Raw genomic sequence first — 16,305 nt, forward strand, 5'->3', positions numbered from 1 at the left:
GTCTCCAATAGCCCACATCTCCCTGGCCTCTCAGTTGTGCTCTGGACACTCCCAATTCCCAGTTCTCCTGCCTACAAGCAATCGCCTTTGATGTGCTGCTTCCTGCCAGTTCAGTCCAGCAACTAATGGGGTTATTATTTTTGTTTGTTTGTGTTGTTAAGCCACGGCAATAAAATTTACTCCCAATAATACCACTACAATTTTGTGTCCTTAAAATGTACCATAAATGGTATGCATAATAACTGAATTTCCTGTAAACAGAAATGTTTTTCTGGGAGAAAGAGGGCCTTTTTGTTTCCATCATGGTTGGGCCCAGGTTCTTTGATGGAGTAATTGGTGACATAAGAAAGGTTGAGAGAAAAACAAATATCGTATATTAACATATATATGTGGAATCTGAAAAAATTGGTATAGATGATCTTATTTACAAAGCAGAAATAAAGACACAGACGTAGAGAACAAACATATGAATACCAAGGGGGAAGGGGGGGGGTTGGGATGAATTGGGAGATTTGGATTGACATGTATACACTATTGATGCCATGTATAAAATAGATGATTAATGATAACCTACTGTGTAGCACAGAGAACTCTACTCAGTGCTCTGTGGTCACCTAAATGAGAAGGAAATCTAAAACAGAAGGGATATATGTATACATATAGCTGATTCACTTTGTTGTACTGTATAAACTAACACAATATTGTAAAACAACTATATTCCAATTTAAGAAAGAAAAAGTTGAGAAACATCTTACAAGACCATGTTATGGTTCAAAACGCTGATGCTCTGTCATCCTGCTTGTGATGAGTTCTGTTCCCAGGGTGACTCAGGACAAGAAATGCTCTTCCTGGTCAGGGCCCACATCACAATCACCAGCGCGACCTCCCCAGCTGATGACAGAGCAAAGCCTCAGGGGTCTGTAAAAGGGATTGGCATCAATCCTGGGCTTACCCTGATAGGATCAAGTCTAATTTTTAGCAAAAGGTAAACCTTGAGTTAGCAATAAAAATTTTGAGAACTTTTTGGAGTATTATAAAAAGGGGGCTGGCTTTTTATACTGACTAGGAGAGAGGGATGCTAGTTTAGCCACAAGAGTCTGTTGCCAGTGTGGCAAATGTATTCCTTTAGGCACCTTCCTCATGCTGAATCTCATCCCTAAGGCTCTAAGAGATTTTATTTTACCATTCTCTTTCTTCTTCTCTGGTTGCTCTTCCTGCCTAGTCACTGGCTCTTTTTATCCCCCACAGCCTTAATCCTCAGCCATGACCTCACTTCCACACACCAACATCACATCTCCAGCTGCTTGTTAGACATAGTGACCCCCAGATCCTACTGTCATCTTAAACCCACGAAACCCAAGCCCATCCCCTTCCCTGAGCCAGACTAGCTCTTCCCGCTACTTTAGCCCAGCTCTAATAGTGGCACTGATGCTCCCATTTACCCAGACTTAAAATCTGAGTCAACTTTGATCTCTCTCCTGCTTTCTTTCCTCCACAGACAACCAATTACCAAAGTCCTCGGAAGTCTACCTTCACAATGTGTCTTTCCCATCCTCTCCACCCCCACAGCGCTCACCCTTGTTCAAGCCCTTGCTATCTCCCCCTTGAACTATGGCAGTGGCCTCCACACTGGTCACCCAGCCTCTGCATACTGGTCCCAGGTGTCCTAAGGCACAGCTCCAGTCCTGATATGCCTGTCATATCAAGTCCTGTCTCCTCAACCTGGGGTTCAAGGCTTCCCGTGCTCTCCTTCTACAACTTTAGCCAACTCCCCAGACTTGTCCTACCTCCATTAACTACCCAGAAACCCCACCCTTTCCCTGCCTATTTGCAGTCGCCCATCCTTCAAGACCCTGATTCTCCCTACTGGATGTGAATGGCTTCAGAATCCCAAGCACATTTTATTTCATTCCTTCAACAAACATGAATTGAGTACCTGTTATTTTCCAGGCCCTATGCTAGGAGCTGTAGGTGATATAAATATGAATACAACAGTATTCTTCCCTTGTGGCGCTCTGGCTAAGGAGCCAGAAAGACAGATATAAATAACTCGAAATCCCTATCAGGCTGCCTCTGACTCCCATCCTGTGGGCTCTTCCCCTCAGCTTATAAATATTCTTAAGACCCTCCCATCTTAAAATACCACCCTAACTCCAGTCCCACCCCTATACCAAATTTAAAGAAAAGAGAGAGAGAGAGTGTGTGTGTGTATTCTTACTATCATTCTTTTGTGTGTATGTGTAGCCGCACCACACACCACGTACCACGTGGGATCCTAGTTCCCCGACCAAGGATCGAACCCACAACCCCTGCATTGGAAGCAGAGTCTTAACCACTGGACCTCCAGGGAAGTCCCCATTATTCTTTTTTTTTAATAGTCATCTTTGTTTTAATATATTTTTCTAATCTATACCCATTATTCTTAGCTCCACTGCTTCCCATCAACTCTACAGCCCCCTCCAGTCAGGCCTTGTCCACACCCTCCACTGACTTTGCTGCAGCAAAGATCTCCTTCCCATGGACAAATCAGAAGACAACCCTCCTTTTATTTCAGCTCTCTGCAACATCTCAAATGGTCACCAGAACTGTTTCCTCTCCCTCTGTCCACCTCTGAAGTGTTGGCTGTTCCCCACAATTCTTTCCTCGCCTCTCTTCGTCTCTTACTCTGCAGGAAGCCTCCCCTGCAATTCCTTGGCAATTCTCATCCAATTCCTTTATGTCATTGATAACTCCCAAATCTATAACACATATTATGTATCTTAGGCCCAACCCTTCGCCTAAATTACAGGCCACTGTATCATCAGGATTCTGACCCTCAACACATTCCCCACTGAACCCTCTTCACACATATACACCCCACCGCAAACCCTTGTCCTCTGCCTGTATTCCTCACCCTGTTACTGTAACTCCTACACAATGGGAAATCCTTGACTGTCTCTTCTTCCTTACTTCCCACATCTAACTCATTGTTTAGTCCTATTGTTGCTATCTTTTAAGTTTTTCACTCTCAGTTCCTCCCACAACTGTTCTGGCTCCGGCCCTGTTACCGTTCATCATGGCTCTAGCACCAACCTTCTCACTTGTCTCCCTACGTGCATTCCTCCCCTCAAATTCCATTCCATTCTCTACACTGTAGCCACTGAGTCCTCTAAAGTGCACAGCTGACCTGTTCGTCCCCTCATATCCAAGCTACCACAAGTTTCCATTCCCTTATGCCACAAATAGTTATTGGCCACTTCCTAGGGACAAGCACTCTTTGGGAACTGGCATGACAGCAGGGAGCAAGAGTGGACCTTTTAGTCTTGGATCAGGCCAAATGCCTTAGTGTGGGGAGCAGGCAGTGCCTACCCTAAAACGCATCCTGCCTCACCAGCCTCGTGTCCTGATTCTCCTTATGCCCTACCCTAGAACCACATCAAATTAATTTCAATACCTAAAATATGCTGTTCCATTCCACACTCCCAGGCTCTCTTGGGAATGCCTCCTTCCCACCTACCAGGCCCCTTTGCAGACCCCCCTACACAGTCACTTCCTCTGGGGTAGTTTAGAGGCTCCCATGGGTAGTGCTGATCTCCAGAATGACCTCGCTTCAAATCTCACACTGCATGTACTAGCTGTGTGACTTCTGTCAAGTTATCTGACTATCCTGTAGTCAGACAGTCACTCAGACTATGCTTCAGATTCTTCATCTTAAAAGGGAGGTAATTCTAGAACCTCCATATGAGTTGGTTGTGAGAATTGTCAGTCCATAAAAAGTGCGGAGATATTTTAAGTGCCCGACACATAAGAAGCCTTTAATTTTCAATTTTATTTCAAGTGAATTTGAAAATGCTATTTATAAAACTTTTATGTTTCTTCTTTTTAAACTTGCTAATATCTTTTTTTTCTGATCTTTATTGGAATATAATTGCTTTACACTGTCGTGCTACTTTCTGCTGTGCAACAAAGTGAATCAGCTGTATTTATACATATATCCCCATATCCCCTCCCTCTTGAGTATCTCTCCCATCCTCCCTATCCCACCCCTCTAGGTCATCACCAAGCATCGAGTTGATTTCCCTGTATTATGCAGTTGCTTCCCAATAGCTGTCTATTTTACATTTGGTAGTGTATATATGTCAATGCTACTCTCTCACTTTGTCCAGGCTTCCCCATCCCCCCTCCCTGTGTCCTCAAGTCCATTCTCTACGTCTGCCTGTTTATTCTTCCCTTGCCACTGGGTTCATCAGTACCATTTTTTTGATTACATATACATGCATTAGCATATGGTATTTGTTTTTCTCTTTCTGGCTTACTTTACTCTGTATGACAGTCTCTAGGTCCATCCACCTCACTACAAATAACTCAATTTCATTCCTTTTTATGGCTGAGTAACATGCCATCGTATATATGTGCCACATCTTCTTTATCCATTCATCTGTTGATGGACATTTAGGATGCTTCCATGTCCTGGCTATTGTAAATAGTGCTGCAATGAACATTGTGGTACATGTGCCTTTTTTTTTTAAGCTCTTTTTTGGAATATAATTCCTTTACACTCTTATACCAGCTTTTGAGGTACACCAAAGTTAATCAGCTGTATTAATACATATATCCCCATATCCCCTCCCTCCCGTGACTCCCTCCCACCCTTCCTGTCCTGGTCCTCTAAGGCATCACCCATCATCAAGTTGATCTCCCTGTGTTATACAGCAACTGCCCACTAGCTATCTATTTTATAGTTGGTAGTGTATATATGTCTATGCTACTCTCTCACTTCGTCCCAGCTTCCCCTTCACCCCTCACCCTCCCAACCCCATGTCCTCCAGTTCATTCTCTGCATTTGCATCCTTATTCTTGCCCTGTCACCAGGTTCATCAGTACAATTCTTTTTTTTTTTTAGATTCCATATTTATGAGTTATCATACAGTATTTGTTTTTCTCTTTCTGGCTTACTTCACTCTGTATGACAGACTCTAGGTCTATCCACCTCATTACATATAGCTCCATTTCATTCCTTTTTATGGCTGAGTAATATTCCATTGTATATATATGTTCCACATCTTCTTTATCCATTCATCTGTTGATGGGCATTTAGGTTGCTTCCATGTCCTGGCTATTGTAAATAGTGCTGCAATGAACATTATGGTGCATGTTTCTTTTGGGATTATGGTTTTCTCTGGGTATATGCCCAGGAGTGGGATTACTGGATCATATGGTAGTTCTATTTGTAGTTTTTTAAGGAACCTCCATACTGTTTTCCATAGTGGCTGTACCAATTTACCTTCCCACCAACAGTGCAGGAGAGTTCCCTTTTTTCCACACCCTCTCCAACATTTATTGTTTCTAGATTTTGTGATGATGGCCATTCTGACCGGTGTGAGGTGATACCTCATTGTGGCTTTGACTTGCATTTCTCTAATGATTAGTGATGTTGAGCATCTTTTCATGTGTTTGTTGGCCATCTGTATGTCTTCTTTGGAGAAGTGTCTATTTAGGTCTTCCACCCATTTGTGGATTGGGTTATTTGCTTTTATGGTATTAAGCTGCATGAGCTGCTTGTATATTTTGGAGATTAATCCTTTGTCCGTTGCTTCATTGGCAAGTATTTTCTCCCATTCTGAGGGTTGTCTTCTTCTCTTGTTTATGGTTTCTTTTGTTGAGCAAAAGCTTTTAAGTCTCATTAGGTCCCATTTGTTTATTCTTGGTTTTATTTCCATTATTCTAGGAGGTGGGTCAAAAAGGATCTTGCTGTCATTTGTGTCATAGAGTGTTCTGCATATGTTTTCCTCTAAGAGTTTTATAGTGCCTGGCCTTACATTTAGGTCTTAAATCCATTTTGAGTTTATAGGGAGTGTTCTAATTTCATTCTTTTACATGTAACTGTTCAGTTTTCCCAGCACCACTTATTGAAGAGGCTGTCTTTTCTCCATTGTATATTCTTGCCTCCTATGTCAAAGGTGCCCATATGTACGTGGGTTTATCCCTGAGCTTTCTATCCTGTTCCATTGATCTATATTTCTGTTTTTGTGCCAGTATCATACTGTCTTGATTACTGTAGCTTTGTAGTATAGTCTGAAGTCAGGGAAACTGATTCCTTGAGCTCCATTTTTCCTTCTCAAGAATGCTTTGGCTCTTCAGGGTCTTTTGTGTTTCCATATAAATTGTATAATTTTTTCTTCTAGTTCTGTGTAAAATGCCATTGGTAATTTGATAGTGATTGTATTGAATCCTTAGATTGTTTTGGGTAGTATAGTCACTTTCACAACGTTGATTTTTCCAATCCAGGAACATGGTATATCTCTCCATCTCTTTGTAGCTTCTATGATTTCTTTCATCAGTGTCTTATAATTTTCTGCATACAGATCTTTTGCCTCCTTAGGTAGGTTTATTCCTAGGTATTTTATTCTTTTTGTTGCAATGGTAAATGGAAGTGTTTCCTTAATTTCTCTTTCTGCTCTTTTGTTGTTAGTGTATAGGAATGCAAGAGATTTCTGTGTGAATTTTGTATTCTGCTACTTTACCAAATTCTTTGATTAGCTCTAATAGTTTTCCAGTAGCATCTTTAGGATTTTCTATATATGGTATCATATCTTCTGCAAACAGTGACAATTTGTCTTCTTTTCCAATTTGGACTCTTTTTATTTCTTTTCCTTCTCTGATTACTGTGGCTAAACCTTCCAAAACTATGTTGAATAATAGTGGTAAGTGTGGGCAGCCTTGTCTTGTTCCTGATCTTAGAGGAAATGCTTTTAGTTTTTCACCATTGAGAATGATGTTGGCTGTGGGTTTGTCATATATGGCCTTTATTATGCTGAGGTAGTTTCCCTCTATGCCCACTTTCTGGAGAGTTTTTATCATAAATGGGTGTTAAAATTTGTTGAAAGCTTTTTCTGCGTCTGTTGAGATTATGACATGGTTTTTAGCCTTCAGTTTGTTAATATGGTGTATCATGTTGATTGATTTGTGTATATTGAAGAATCCTTACATTCCTGGGATAAACCCCACTTGACCATGGTGTATGATCCTTTTAATGTGCTGTTGGATTCTGTTTGCTAGTATTTTGTTGAGTATTTTTGCATCTATGTTCATCAGTGATATTGGCCTGTAATTTTCTTTTTTGGTGACATCTTTTGTTTTGGTATCAGGGTGATAGTGGCCTCATAGAATGAGTTTGGGAATGTTCCTATGTCTGCTCTATTTTGGAAGAGTTTGAGAAGGATAGGTGTTAGCTCTTCTCTAAATGTTAGATAGAATTCACCTGTGAAGCCATCTAGTCCTGGACTGTTGTTTGTTGGAAGGTTTTGTGTTTGTTTTTTTTTTTTTTTTAATTTTCGGCTGTGTTGAGTCTTTGTTGCTGCATGTGGGCTTTCTCTAGTTTGGCGAGTGGGAGCTACTCTTCATTGCTGTGTGTGGGCTTCTCATTGTGGTGGCTTCTCTTGTTGTGGAGCATGGGCTCTAGGCACATGAGCTTCAGTAGTTGCGGCACATGGGCTGAGTAGTTGTGGCTTGCAGGCTCTAGAGTGCAGGCTCAGCAGTTGTTGTGCATGGGCTTAGTTGCTCCACAGCATGTGGGATCTTCCTGGACCAGGGACTGAACCCATGTCCCCTGCATTGGCAGGTGGATTCTTAACCATTGCGCCACCAGGGAAGTCCCATGTTGGAAGATTTTTAATCACAGTTTCAATTTCAGTGCTTGTGGTTGGTCTGTTTGTATTTTCTATTTCTTCCTGGTTCAGTCTTGGAAGGTTCTACTTTTCTAAGAATTTGTCCATTTCTTCCAGGTTGTCCATTTTATTGGCATATAGTTTTTTGTAGTAGTCTCTCATGATCTTTTGTGTTTCTGTGGTGTCAGTTGTTACTTCTCCTTTTTCATTTCTGATTCTGTTGATTTGAGTCTTCTCCCGTTTTTTCCTGATGAGTCTGGCTAATGGTTTATCAATTTGTTTATCTTCTCATAGAACCAGTTTTATTGATCTTTTCTATTGTTTCATTCATTTCTTTTTCATTTATTTCTGATCTGATCTTTATGATTCCCTTCCTTATGCTACCTTTGGGATTTTTTTGTTCTTCTTTCCCTAATTGCTTTAGATGTAACATTATGTTGTTTATTTGAGATTTTTCTTGTTTCTTGAGGTATGATTGTATTGCTATGAACTTCCCTCTTGGAACTGCATTTGCTGCATCCCATAGACTTTGGGTTGTCGTGTTGTCATTGTCATTTTTTTCTAGGTATTTTTTGCTTTCCTCTTTGATTTCTTCAGTGATCTCTTGGTTGTTTAATAGCATATTGTTTAGCCTCCATGTGTTTGTATTTTTTACATTATTTTTTCCTGTAATTGATATCTAGTCTCATAGCATTGTCGTCAGAAAAGATGCTTGATATGACTTCAATTTTCTTAAATTTATTGAGGCTTGATTTGTGACCCAAGATGTGGTCTATCCTACAGAATGTACCGTGTGCACTTGAGAAGAAAGTGTATTCTGCTAATTTTGAATGGAATGTCCTATGAATATCAATTAAGTCCATCTGGTCTAATGTGTCATTTAGAGTTTGTGTTTCTTTATTTAATTTCTGTTTGGATGATCTGTCCATTGGTGTAAGTGGGGTGTTAAAGGCCCCTACTATTATTTTGTTACTCTCGATTTCCCCTTTTATGGCTGTTAGCTTTCACTTTATGTATTGAGGTGCTCCCATGTTGGGTACATAAATTTTTACAATTGTTCCATCTTCTTCTTGGATTGATCCCTTTATCATTATGTAGTGTCCTTCCTTGTCTCTTGTAATACTCTTTATTTTAAAGTCTATTTTGTCTGATATAAGTATTGCTACCCCAGCTTTCTTTTGATTTCCATTTGCATGGAATATCTTTTCCATCCCCTCACTTTCAGTCTGTATGTGTCCTTAGCTCTGAAGTGGGTATGGGTTTCTTGTAGACAGCATATATATAGGTCTTGTTTTTGTATCTATTCAGCCAGTCTGTGTCTTTTTCTTGGAGCATTTAATATCCTTTCACATTTCAGGTAATTATAGATATGTATGTTTGTTTTACCATTTTCTTAATTGTTTTGGGTTTGTTTTTGTAGGTCTTTTCCTTCTCTTGTGTTTCCTAGTTAGAAAAGTTCCTTTAGCATTTGTTGTAAAGCTGGTCTTGTGGTGCTGAATTCTCTTAGTTTTTGCTTGTCTGTAAAGCTTTTGATTTCTTCTTGAAATCTGAATGAGATTCTTGCTGGGTAGGGTAATGTTGGTTGTAGGTTTTTCCCTTTCATCACTTTAAATATATCCTGCCACTCCCTTCTGGCCTGCAGAGTTTCTGCTGAAAGATCAGCTGTTAACCTTAGGGGGATGATAATGTTAACCTTATACAATTCCTTTTTATGTTATTTGTTGCTTTTCCCTTGCTGCTTTTAATATTTTTTCTTTGTGTTTAATTTTTGATAATTTGGTTAATATGTGTCTCAGTGTGTTTCTCCTTGGATTTATCCTATATGGGACTCTCTGCACTTCCTGGCCTTGATTGACTATTTCTTTTCCCATGTTAGGGAAGTTTTCAACTATAATCTCTTCAAATATTTTCTCAGACACTTTCTTTTTCTCTTCTTCTGAGACCCCTATAATTCGAATGTTGGTGAGTTTAATGTTGTCCCAAGGTCTCTGAGACTGACCTCAATTCTTTTCATTCTTTATTCTGCTCCATGGCAGTTATTTCTACCATTCTATCTTCCAGGTCACATATCCATTTTTCTGTCTCAGTTATTCTGCTATTGTTTCCTTCTAGAGTATTTTTAATTTCAGTTATTGTGTTGTTCATCACTGTTTGTTTGCTCTTTGATTCTTCTAGCTCCTTGTTTAACATTTCTTTTATTTCCTCCATCTGTGCCTCCATTCTATTTCTGAGATCTTGGATCATCTTTACTATCATTACTCTGAATTCTATTTCAGGTAGACTGCCTGTCTCTTCTTCATTTGTTTGGTCTTGTGGGTTTTTACCTTGTTCCTTCATCTGCTGCATATTTCTCTGTCTTCTCATTTTATTTAACTTACTGAGTTTGGGTTCTCCTTTCCTCAGGCAGCAGGGTCATAGTTCCTCTTAATTCTGTTGTCTGTCCCCAGTGGGGAGTTTGGTCCAGTGTCTTGTGTAGGCTTCCTGTTGGGGGGACTGATGCCTGTGTTCTTGGGTGTGGAGCTGGATCTTGTCCCTCTGATGGCAAAGGCCATGTCAAGTGGTGTGTTTTGGGGTGTCTGTGAGCTTAGTATGACTATAGGCAGTCTGTCTGCTAGTGGGTGGGATTGTATTCCTGTCTTGCTAGTCATTTGGCATGAGGCATCCAGCACTAGAGCTTGCTGGCCATTGAGTGGAGCTGCATCTTAGTGTTGAGATGGAGACCTCTGGGAGAGCTCTTGCTGATTAATATTCCATGAGGTTGGGAGTTCTCTGGTGGTCCAACATCCTGGACTCAGCTCGCCTGCCTCACAGGTCCAGGTCCGACCCCTGGCCAGGGCACCAAGACCCTGCCAGCTTTTTGGAAGTCTGAGGTCCCCTGCCAGCGTTCAGTAGGTGTTCTGTAGGAGCTCTTCCACTTGTATTCATGATGTATTTGTGGGGAGGAAGGTGATCTCCACATCTTACTCCTCCATCATCTTCCTGTCATCCCCCTGCCATCTTCCTGTCATCTCCCAAGAAGCCTTTAATCAATTTGAACTGTTAACTGCTATTGACATAGAAAATCAACTTATGGTCACCAAAGGGGGAAGGGGGATAAATTAGGAGTTTGAGATTAACATATACACACTATTATATATAAAATAGATAACCAACAAGGACCTACTGTATAGCACAGGGAACTATACCCAATATCTTATAATAATCTATAAGGGAAAAGAATCTGAAAAAGAATATATATATATATATATATATATACACACACACACACACACACACACACATATATGTATAACTCAATCACTTTGCTCTCCATCAGAAACTAACACATTGTAAATCACACTGTAAATCAACTATACTTCAATGTTTAAAAAGAGGGAAAAAAAGAGAAAAAAATTAACTGTTATTACTTGTATCTTTAGTATTATTGTTATACCTCTGATCATACCATTCTATAATGACCCCTCCTGCTAAATATATCTTACTATCTTTGCACCCCAGGGACTAACCTAGTTAGGTGCACAGTAGGTACTTAATAAATGTTGAAGGAAGGTTAAAAGGATTGGCTGTTCCAGGTTTGTGGTTTGGTTTACTGTGACCACATAGGATTATGAAGGTATAACAGCAACCTTAGGGCTTCTTCTAAATATCTTCTTGACCAAATATCTAAGTGTATGCTGTTTTCATTGCATGAACAAGAGCTGGAGGGGAGTGAGCAAGAAAGGTGCATTGAGCTGGGCCGAACTGGACAAGACTGATCTATCTTCATTTCTTTATTCATTGACTCTTGGGTCGAGAAGGGACTGGCTCTGCTCAAGTACTATTCCCTTCCACTCCCATCCTTCAGCCCCACCTTATCATTTCCATTTGCCCCTTTCCTGCTACCATGTCCCCCTCGAACATGCATAAACGGAAACCCAGAAAGCAAAAGGAACACTGAGGGAAAAGGGGAAGGGGTGGAGAAGGGTTAGCACCTCCCTCCTTCCTTTGCTGAGATCAAAGCCAGCATTTGCACTTGCCGGGCCGGCTGGCCTCTTTCATGCCCTGCTCCACCTGTCTGGGAATGGCATTGCCGCTTGCCCGTTTCCTTTCCTCTTCAACACTGCAGGGCAGTTTCAGGGTGGGGTTTTGAGCTATTTCTAGTGCTGGCCAAATCCCTCCAACCCAGCATCTTTGCCTTGTGTGATCAGATTTCCTTTCCACCTCACCAATAAGTAACAAGTGGCAGGAGTGGATGGCAGGAAACTGTGAGAGAAGTCAGTTTCTTCACCGGCCCTAGGCGGAGCTCATGGTTTAAACAAGTGGGAAGCCACTGGGGCTGCTGGTCTTTGTCTGGCAGGAGGAACAAGCTCTTCTTTCTGCATCACGGGGAGGCCCCCAGTGCTTGGCCCAACATCCCCCAGGGTCTGGGTGAGGCACCAGTTAGGCAATGGCTTCTTGCCCCAGGAGAAGGGAATTCACATGTACCGATATCCTACCATGTGCTGGGCCCAATGGTCGGCCCTTTAATGTATATTATCTCTGTGATTCCTAACAACCCAGCCAGGCCAACATTTATCATTCTTCTGGTAGCAATGACGAAAGACATTAAGAAGTTCACCTGAGGCACACAGCTCAATCCTGGTATGAAAATCCAGCTCTGCCTGACTCCAAGGCCAGGCTCTTCCCACCTCATCATGCTGCCTCAAGAGCCAATGGCTCTTTGCATTATTCCACAGAATTAACTGAACAGCCAGCTAAACCTTTTGTGAATTAATGTAATTCAGCATAATTTTAAAGTAAAGGTTGCAGGAAAACCTTGAGTTCAACTCTACAGGCTCCGCAAAGACAGTGTGACAGAAGTTTCTGCCTTTGCAGAGTTCATGGCCCCATAGAAAAGAGTTAACGAGTGCAAAACTACAAGCATAATATAACACAGAAACAGAAATACCATGAGAGAGCCAGAGAGGGGAAGAGAGCACCACACTACCTTTGCCTTAGATACAGCCTGTGCCTTCGCAGTGCCTGTCACTTCCCTCAGACCCAAGCAGAGCCTCCCAAGGCCAGGACCAGCCCGCTGCCATGTGGAACTGGATCACAAAACACGGACTTTCTTAAATCATTTGTGTCCCATAACCTAAGAATAGTGTGAATAGGCAGGACCTAGGAATAATATTTGATGGACAAAGGCGGGGAGATGTTTAGGAACCCACACTTACCTGAACCCAGCCTGCTTCAGCAAAGAATGGGTTATTTATGAGTTAGTTAAATCCAGGTGCTCATGCAGCCAGGACAAGAGCCTCAATCCCAGTCAAACTGAGCTCTGTCATGTGGCAGTCAGTTCTGGCCCCAGCTGACCGCCTTGCAGCCATGTGCTCTTGGCCCAAGAAGGGGCTAAAGCCGGAGAGTGCGGCTGAGCGTGCAGCAGGCCCTCACAATGAGGACACGTTGTTCCAGACACTCAGCCCGAAACAGATAGCTCACAACATGCCTTGCTGACAGAGGATCAGCAGTGTTATCTTCGTAGATAGAGGCAGAACATTCCCTCCTCCTGGACCTCAGCAAGGCCCCCTGCCTCTGATTTTTATAGCACTTTGATGCCAGGGGTTTGGGTCTCCCAGAGTGGCTTCTTTGTTGCAGCTGCCTTTCTTCTATTGCTCTCTTTAAACCCATCTTTCCATACCAGTGAAATGAGTGTACTACTTGACACCCTATGGAGGAGGAGAGGCGCCCAAGAGAGGACCACACCTGTTTGAAGCCCTCTCTTCCAGAGCCAAGCCCACGAGGTTCTCAGGCTTGGACTAAGGGGCCCTCCTTGGCTGAAAATACAAACCTCTTAGATTTCTTTGATCAGAATGGGGAGTTAGTTTCTGGATGTGTCCCCGTCTTGTCCGTTCCATATATGGATGTGGTAAAGACGATCTGTACTCAAGGCCACTTCTACCTCCAGAACTCGGGGCATCAGGCGTCAGAGAGTAATAACCCCAGCAGGAAGGAACTAGACCCCTCTCTCCTTTTTACATCAGTCCAAAAAAAATCATTATAAGCATTGGTACAGTCTTGGTCATTTTTCTTTTAATTAGATGTGTGGAGTCTTCTGTCGTGGACGTGCAAAAGGCATCTCCCCATCAAATTACTCCCAGAGATTCCACAAAGACACTGTTAGAATCCCTAGAGATTGTTCCACAACCTCTCCCATGGTGCCAGATGTACATCCAGACTCTTAAGGATAGTTTGGTGGCAATGGCAATCACCCTGGGTTATTTTTAGAGGCTCTTTGAATGACATCAAATTCATGACACATACCAAGATCCCTTTTTTTCATGCCCTCTGTACCATTTTTTTCCATGGAATTTGAATTTCCCTGGCTTACTTACCACCTAACAATATCACTATTGAAAGCACATAATGTTAAGGACCATATGCTCTCTCTCTGGAGAGTGTGCACAAATACTATTTCTGTTAAAAACTAAACAAAAATAGTAGCTTTGCATATTTCCCATTCAAAGACTTATCCCAATTGAATGATTCCCTTTGTTGTGGGGTGTTTTTCCCCAAGCAGACCCTAATAGAGAAGCTGAATCAGATATTGTGACTTACCAAAGCTAACAAGAAATCATCTAGTGAGCGAGAAATAGAATCCAAAAACCTTTATTTTGATTCCCACAGTTTAAAAACAAATAAACTCTACTACAGAGAAAGAAAAACTAGAGAAACCAGGCTCATTTGACATTCTCAGGTCAGGGAATTCAAGGCAACCAAAACTAACAGGCAGCTGCCTTGGTCTGTGAGGACCAAGGTGGTGACTAAGACACAGGTGCTTCCTGCCTTCAGGGAGCTGATAATCCAGTGCAGGGAGATCAGGTCGCTGTTGGAAAATCTCTACACACTGCAGAACATGCTTGGGAACACCTAGAGGACCCCAGAGGAGGGCTTGTCCACCTTCACAACCCCCACAGGAACCTGCACAGTGGTCTGTATATGACACACAGGCATGCACTGTCTATTTGTTGAACAAGGGCCATAAGAGATGTACCAACAGAAACTCTGGGGGTTGGTGGAGAATGAGGGACAGCTTTGTGAAGAAGGTGACATTTGAGCTTCGCCTAGAAGGATGGGGAGGGTTTTCATAGGCAGCAGGGGTTGGGGGACGGCCTTTGCAGGCCCCAGGAAAGAGCAATGACAAAGATCCTGGGGTGGGCGGGAGAGAACCAAGCACGGTCTCATTTGGGAGAACCCAGAGCAGGCCAGTGTGGCTAGAGAACAGGGGAGCAGTAAGAGCTGAAGCTAGAGAGAAAAGTTGAGAAGTGAGCAGAGAAGACCTTGAATACCAGGCCAAAGAATTTCGCAGTGGACTGTCACAGGAGGTTTGCAAAGGGGGAACAGGTTCCTGCTGCATCCTCCTGCCCTGCCCAGCTGGGCCTCTCTTACCTTGTCAGTAGCAGTGGGTTTCTCTTTATTGTTCTGTTTGTATGTGGTTTGGTTTGGAGGTTTTCTGTGGTTTAGTTTGTTTTTGGCCTTTCCCTTTTCCTTACAGTTTTTCACAGCATATGGTCCTGATTATGTGCTGGAAATCACGCCAAGCTGCCGGCCAGACCGCAATGAGCCCCACCGAGTCCAGCAAATCCTCAACTACATCAAAGGTGAGCGCCACCCCTCAAGTCCTGCCCTCCTCATTCCACCCAGCTTGTGGTGGCCAATCAGTGGGGGCTTCCCAAATACCATTTGTCATTTGATGGCTAATCTTTATACCGACTCAGAAGGGAAACTTCTTCTTGGCCTGAGAGCTTGTAGTTGGAATTCCACACAGGTCACGCTGGTTGGGATTGTCATTTGGCCAGCTAATGTCACCTTCAGGAGCACAAAAGTTTCAGCGTTAGGCACCTCCAGTTCTAAAGTGTGCCCTGGAACTCTCCCTTTGAAAAGGGTAACAGTAAAACTCTCTCTAAGATGAGGGAAGGTCAAGTCAACTCAGACTTGGGGTTGGGTGTGGGGAGGTGGAGCTCACAGACATTCTGTTCCAATGTAGTTGCTTGGTCCAAGAGAGCCTTGGGAGACTGTGAGCCCACAATGAGTAGTCAGGGATTCTGAAGCCCTGGGAGTGGGTTCCCAGGTCTCACACAGAGCACTGGAGATGGGGCTGCTGCCCTATCCTTCCCTTCCATATGGCTGGCCTCCAATTATTCTGGCCTCTGAACAGAGGGAAAATGACAGTCATCAGATTATTGCCCTCTTAATCACACTGTCCACTAGCTATTTGGGGTCACTGTTGGTAGAGCCCCCCTCCCAACCCCAGCTGCTGCTTCTCAGCTCAACTCACTTCATCTACCATTTTTTTAAAGTTGTTTTGGCACCCACGTTCCTGTTTAATTGAATGTGTACACGTATGCATATTTTTTTGGATCCTAATTATTTGCAGAGTTAAGAGGCCAAGGGTATCACATTGCCCAGCCTGGAGAGTGAAATCCCCATGTTTATTCATCTAACAACCAAGATAGCACCAGTTCTCCTAACTTTGACTCCCTCATTGGAATAGAATCTAGCATGAAAGGGAGGCCTGTTCTGTGTCAGAGTTAGTCTGAAGGAACACATTGTATCCTGGGGGGTCTTTGCTGAAGATGATATTAAGGCCCCGTCCTCTAGTACAGCCAAGTCTGTGACAACAGCTGAGTCCATAGGCAGG

At 42.7% G+C, this 16,305-nt stretch overlaps 1 protein-coding gene across 9 annotated transcripts in view; it reads left to right on the top strand.

Annotated features, from left to right (window-relative positions):
* HDAC8 (histone deacetylase 8) overlaps positions 1-16,305 on the top strand; it is a 240,559-nt gene that overhangs the window by 201,871 nt on the left and 22,383 nt on the right. For all 9 annotated transcript variants that reach the window (XR_009050221.1, XM_057717478.1, XM_057717481.1 and 6 more), the window contains one exon: positions 15,160-15,265. Coding sequence is in view for 8 of the 9 variants with exons in the window: in XM_057717478.1 (XP_057573461.1) it covers positions 15,160-15,265 (106 nt within the window). In the remaining variant the exon portion in view is untranslated. The remainder of the gene's footprint in view (positions 1-15,159; positions 15,266-16,305) is intronic.

The sequence above is a fragment of the Hippopotamus amphibius genome, chromosome X, assembly GCF_030028045.1.
Source record: "Hippopotamus amphibius kiboko isolate mHipAmp2 chromosome X, mHipAmp2.hap2, whole genome shotgun sequence".
Lineage (NCBI taxonomy): Eukaryota > Metazoa > Chordata > Mammalia > Artiodactyla > Hippopotamidae > Hippopotamus > Hippopotamus amphibius.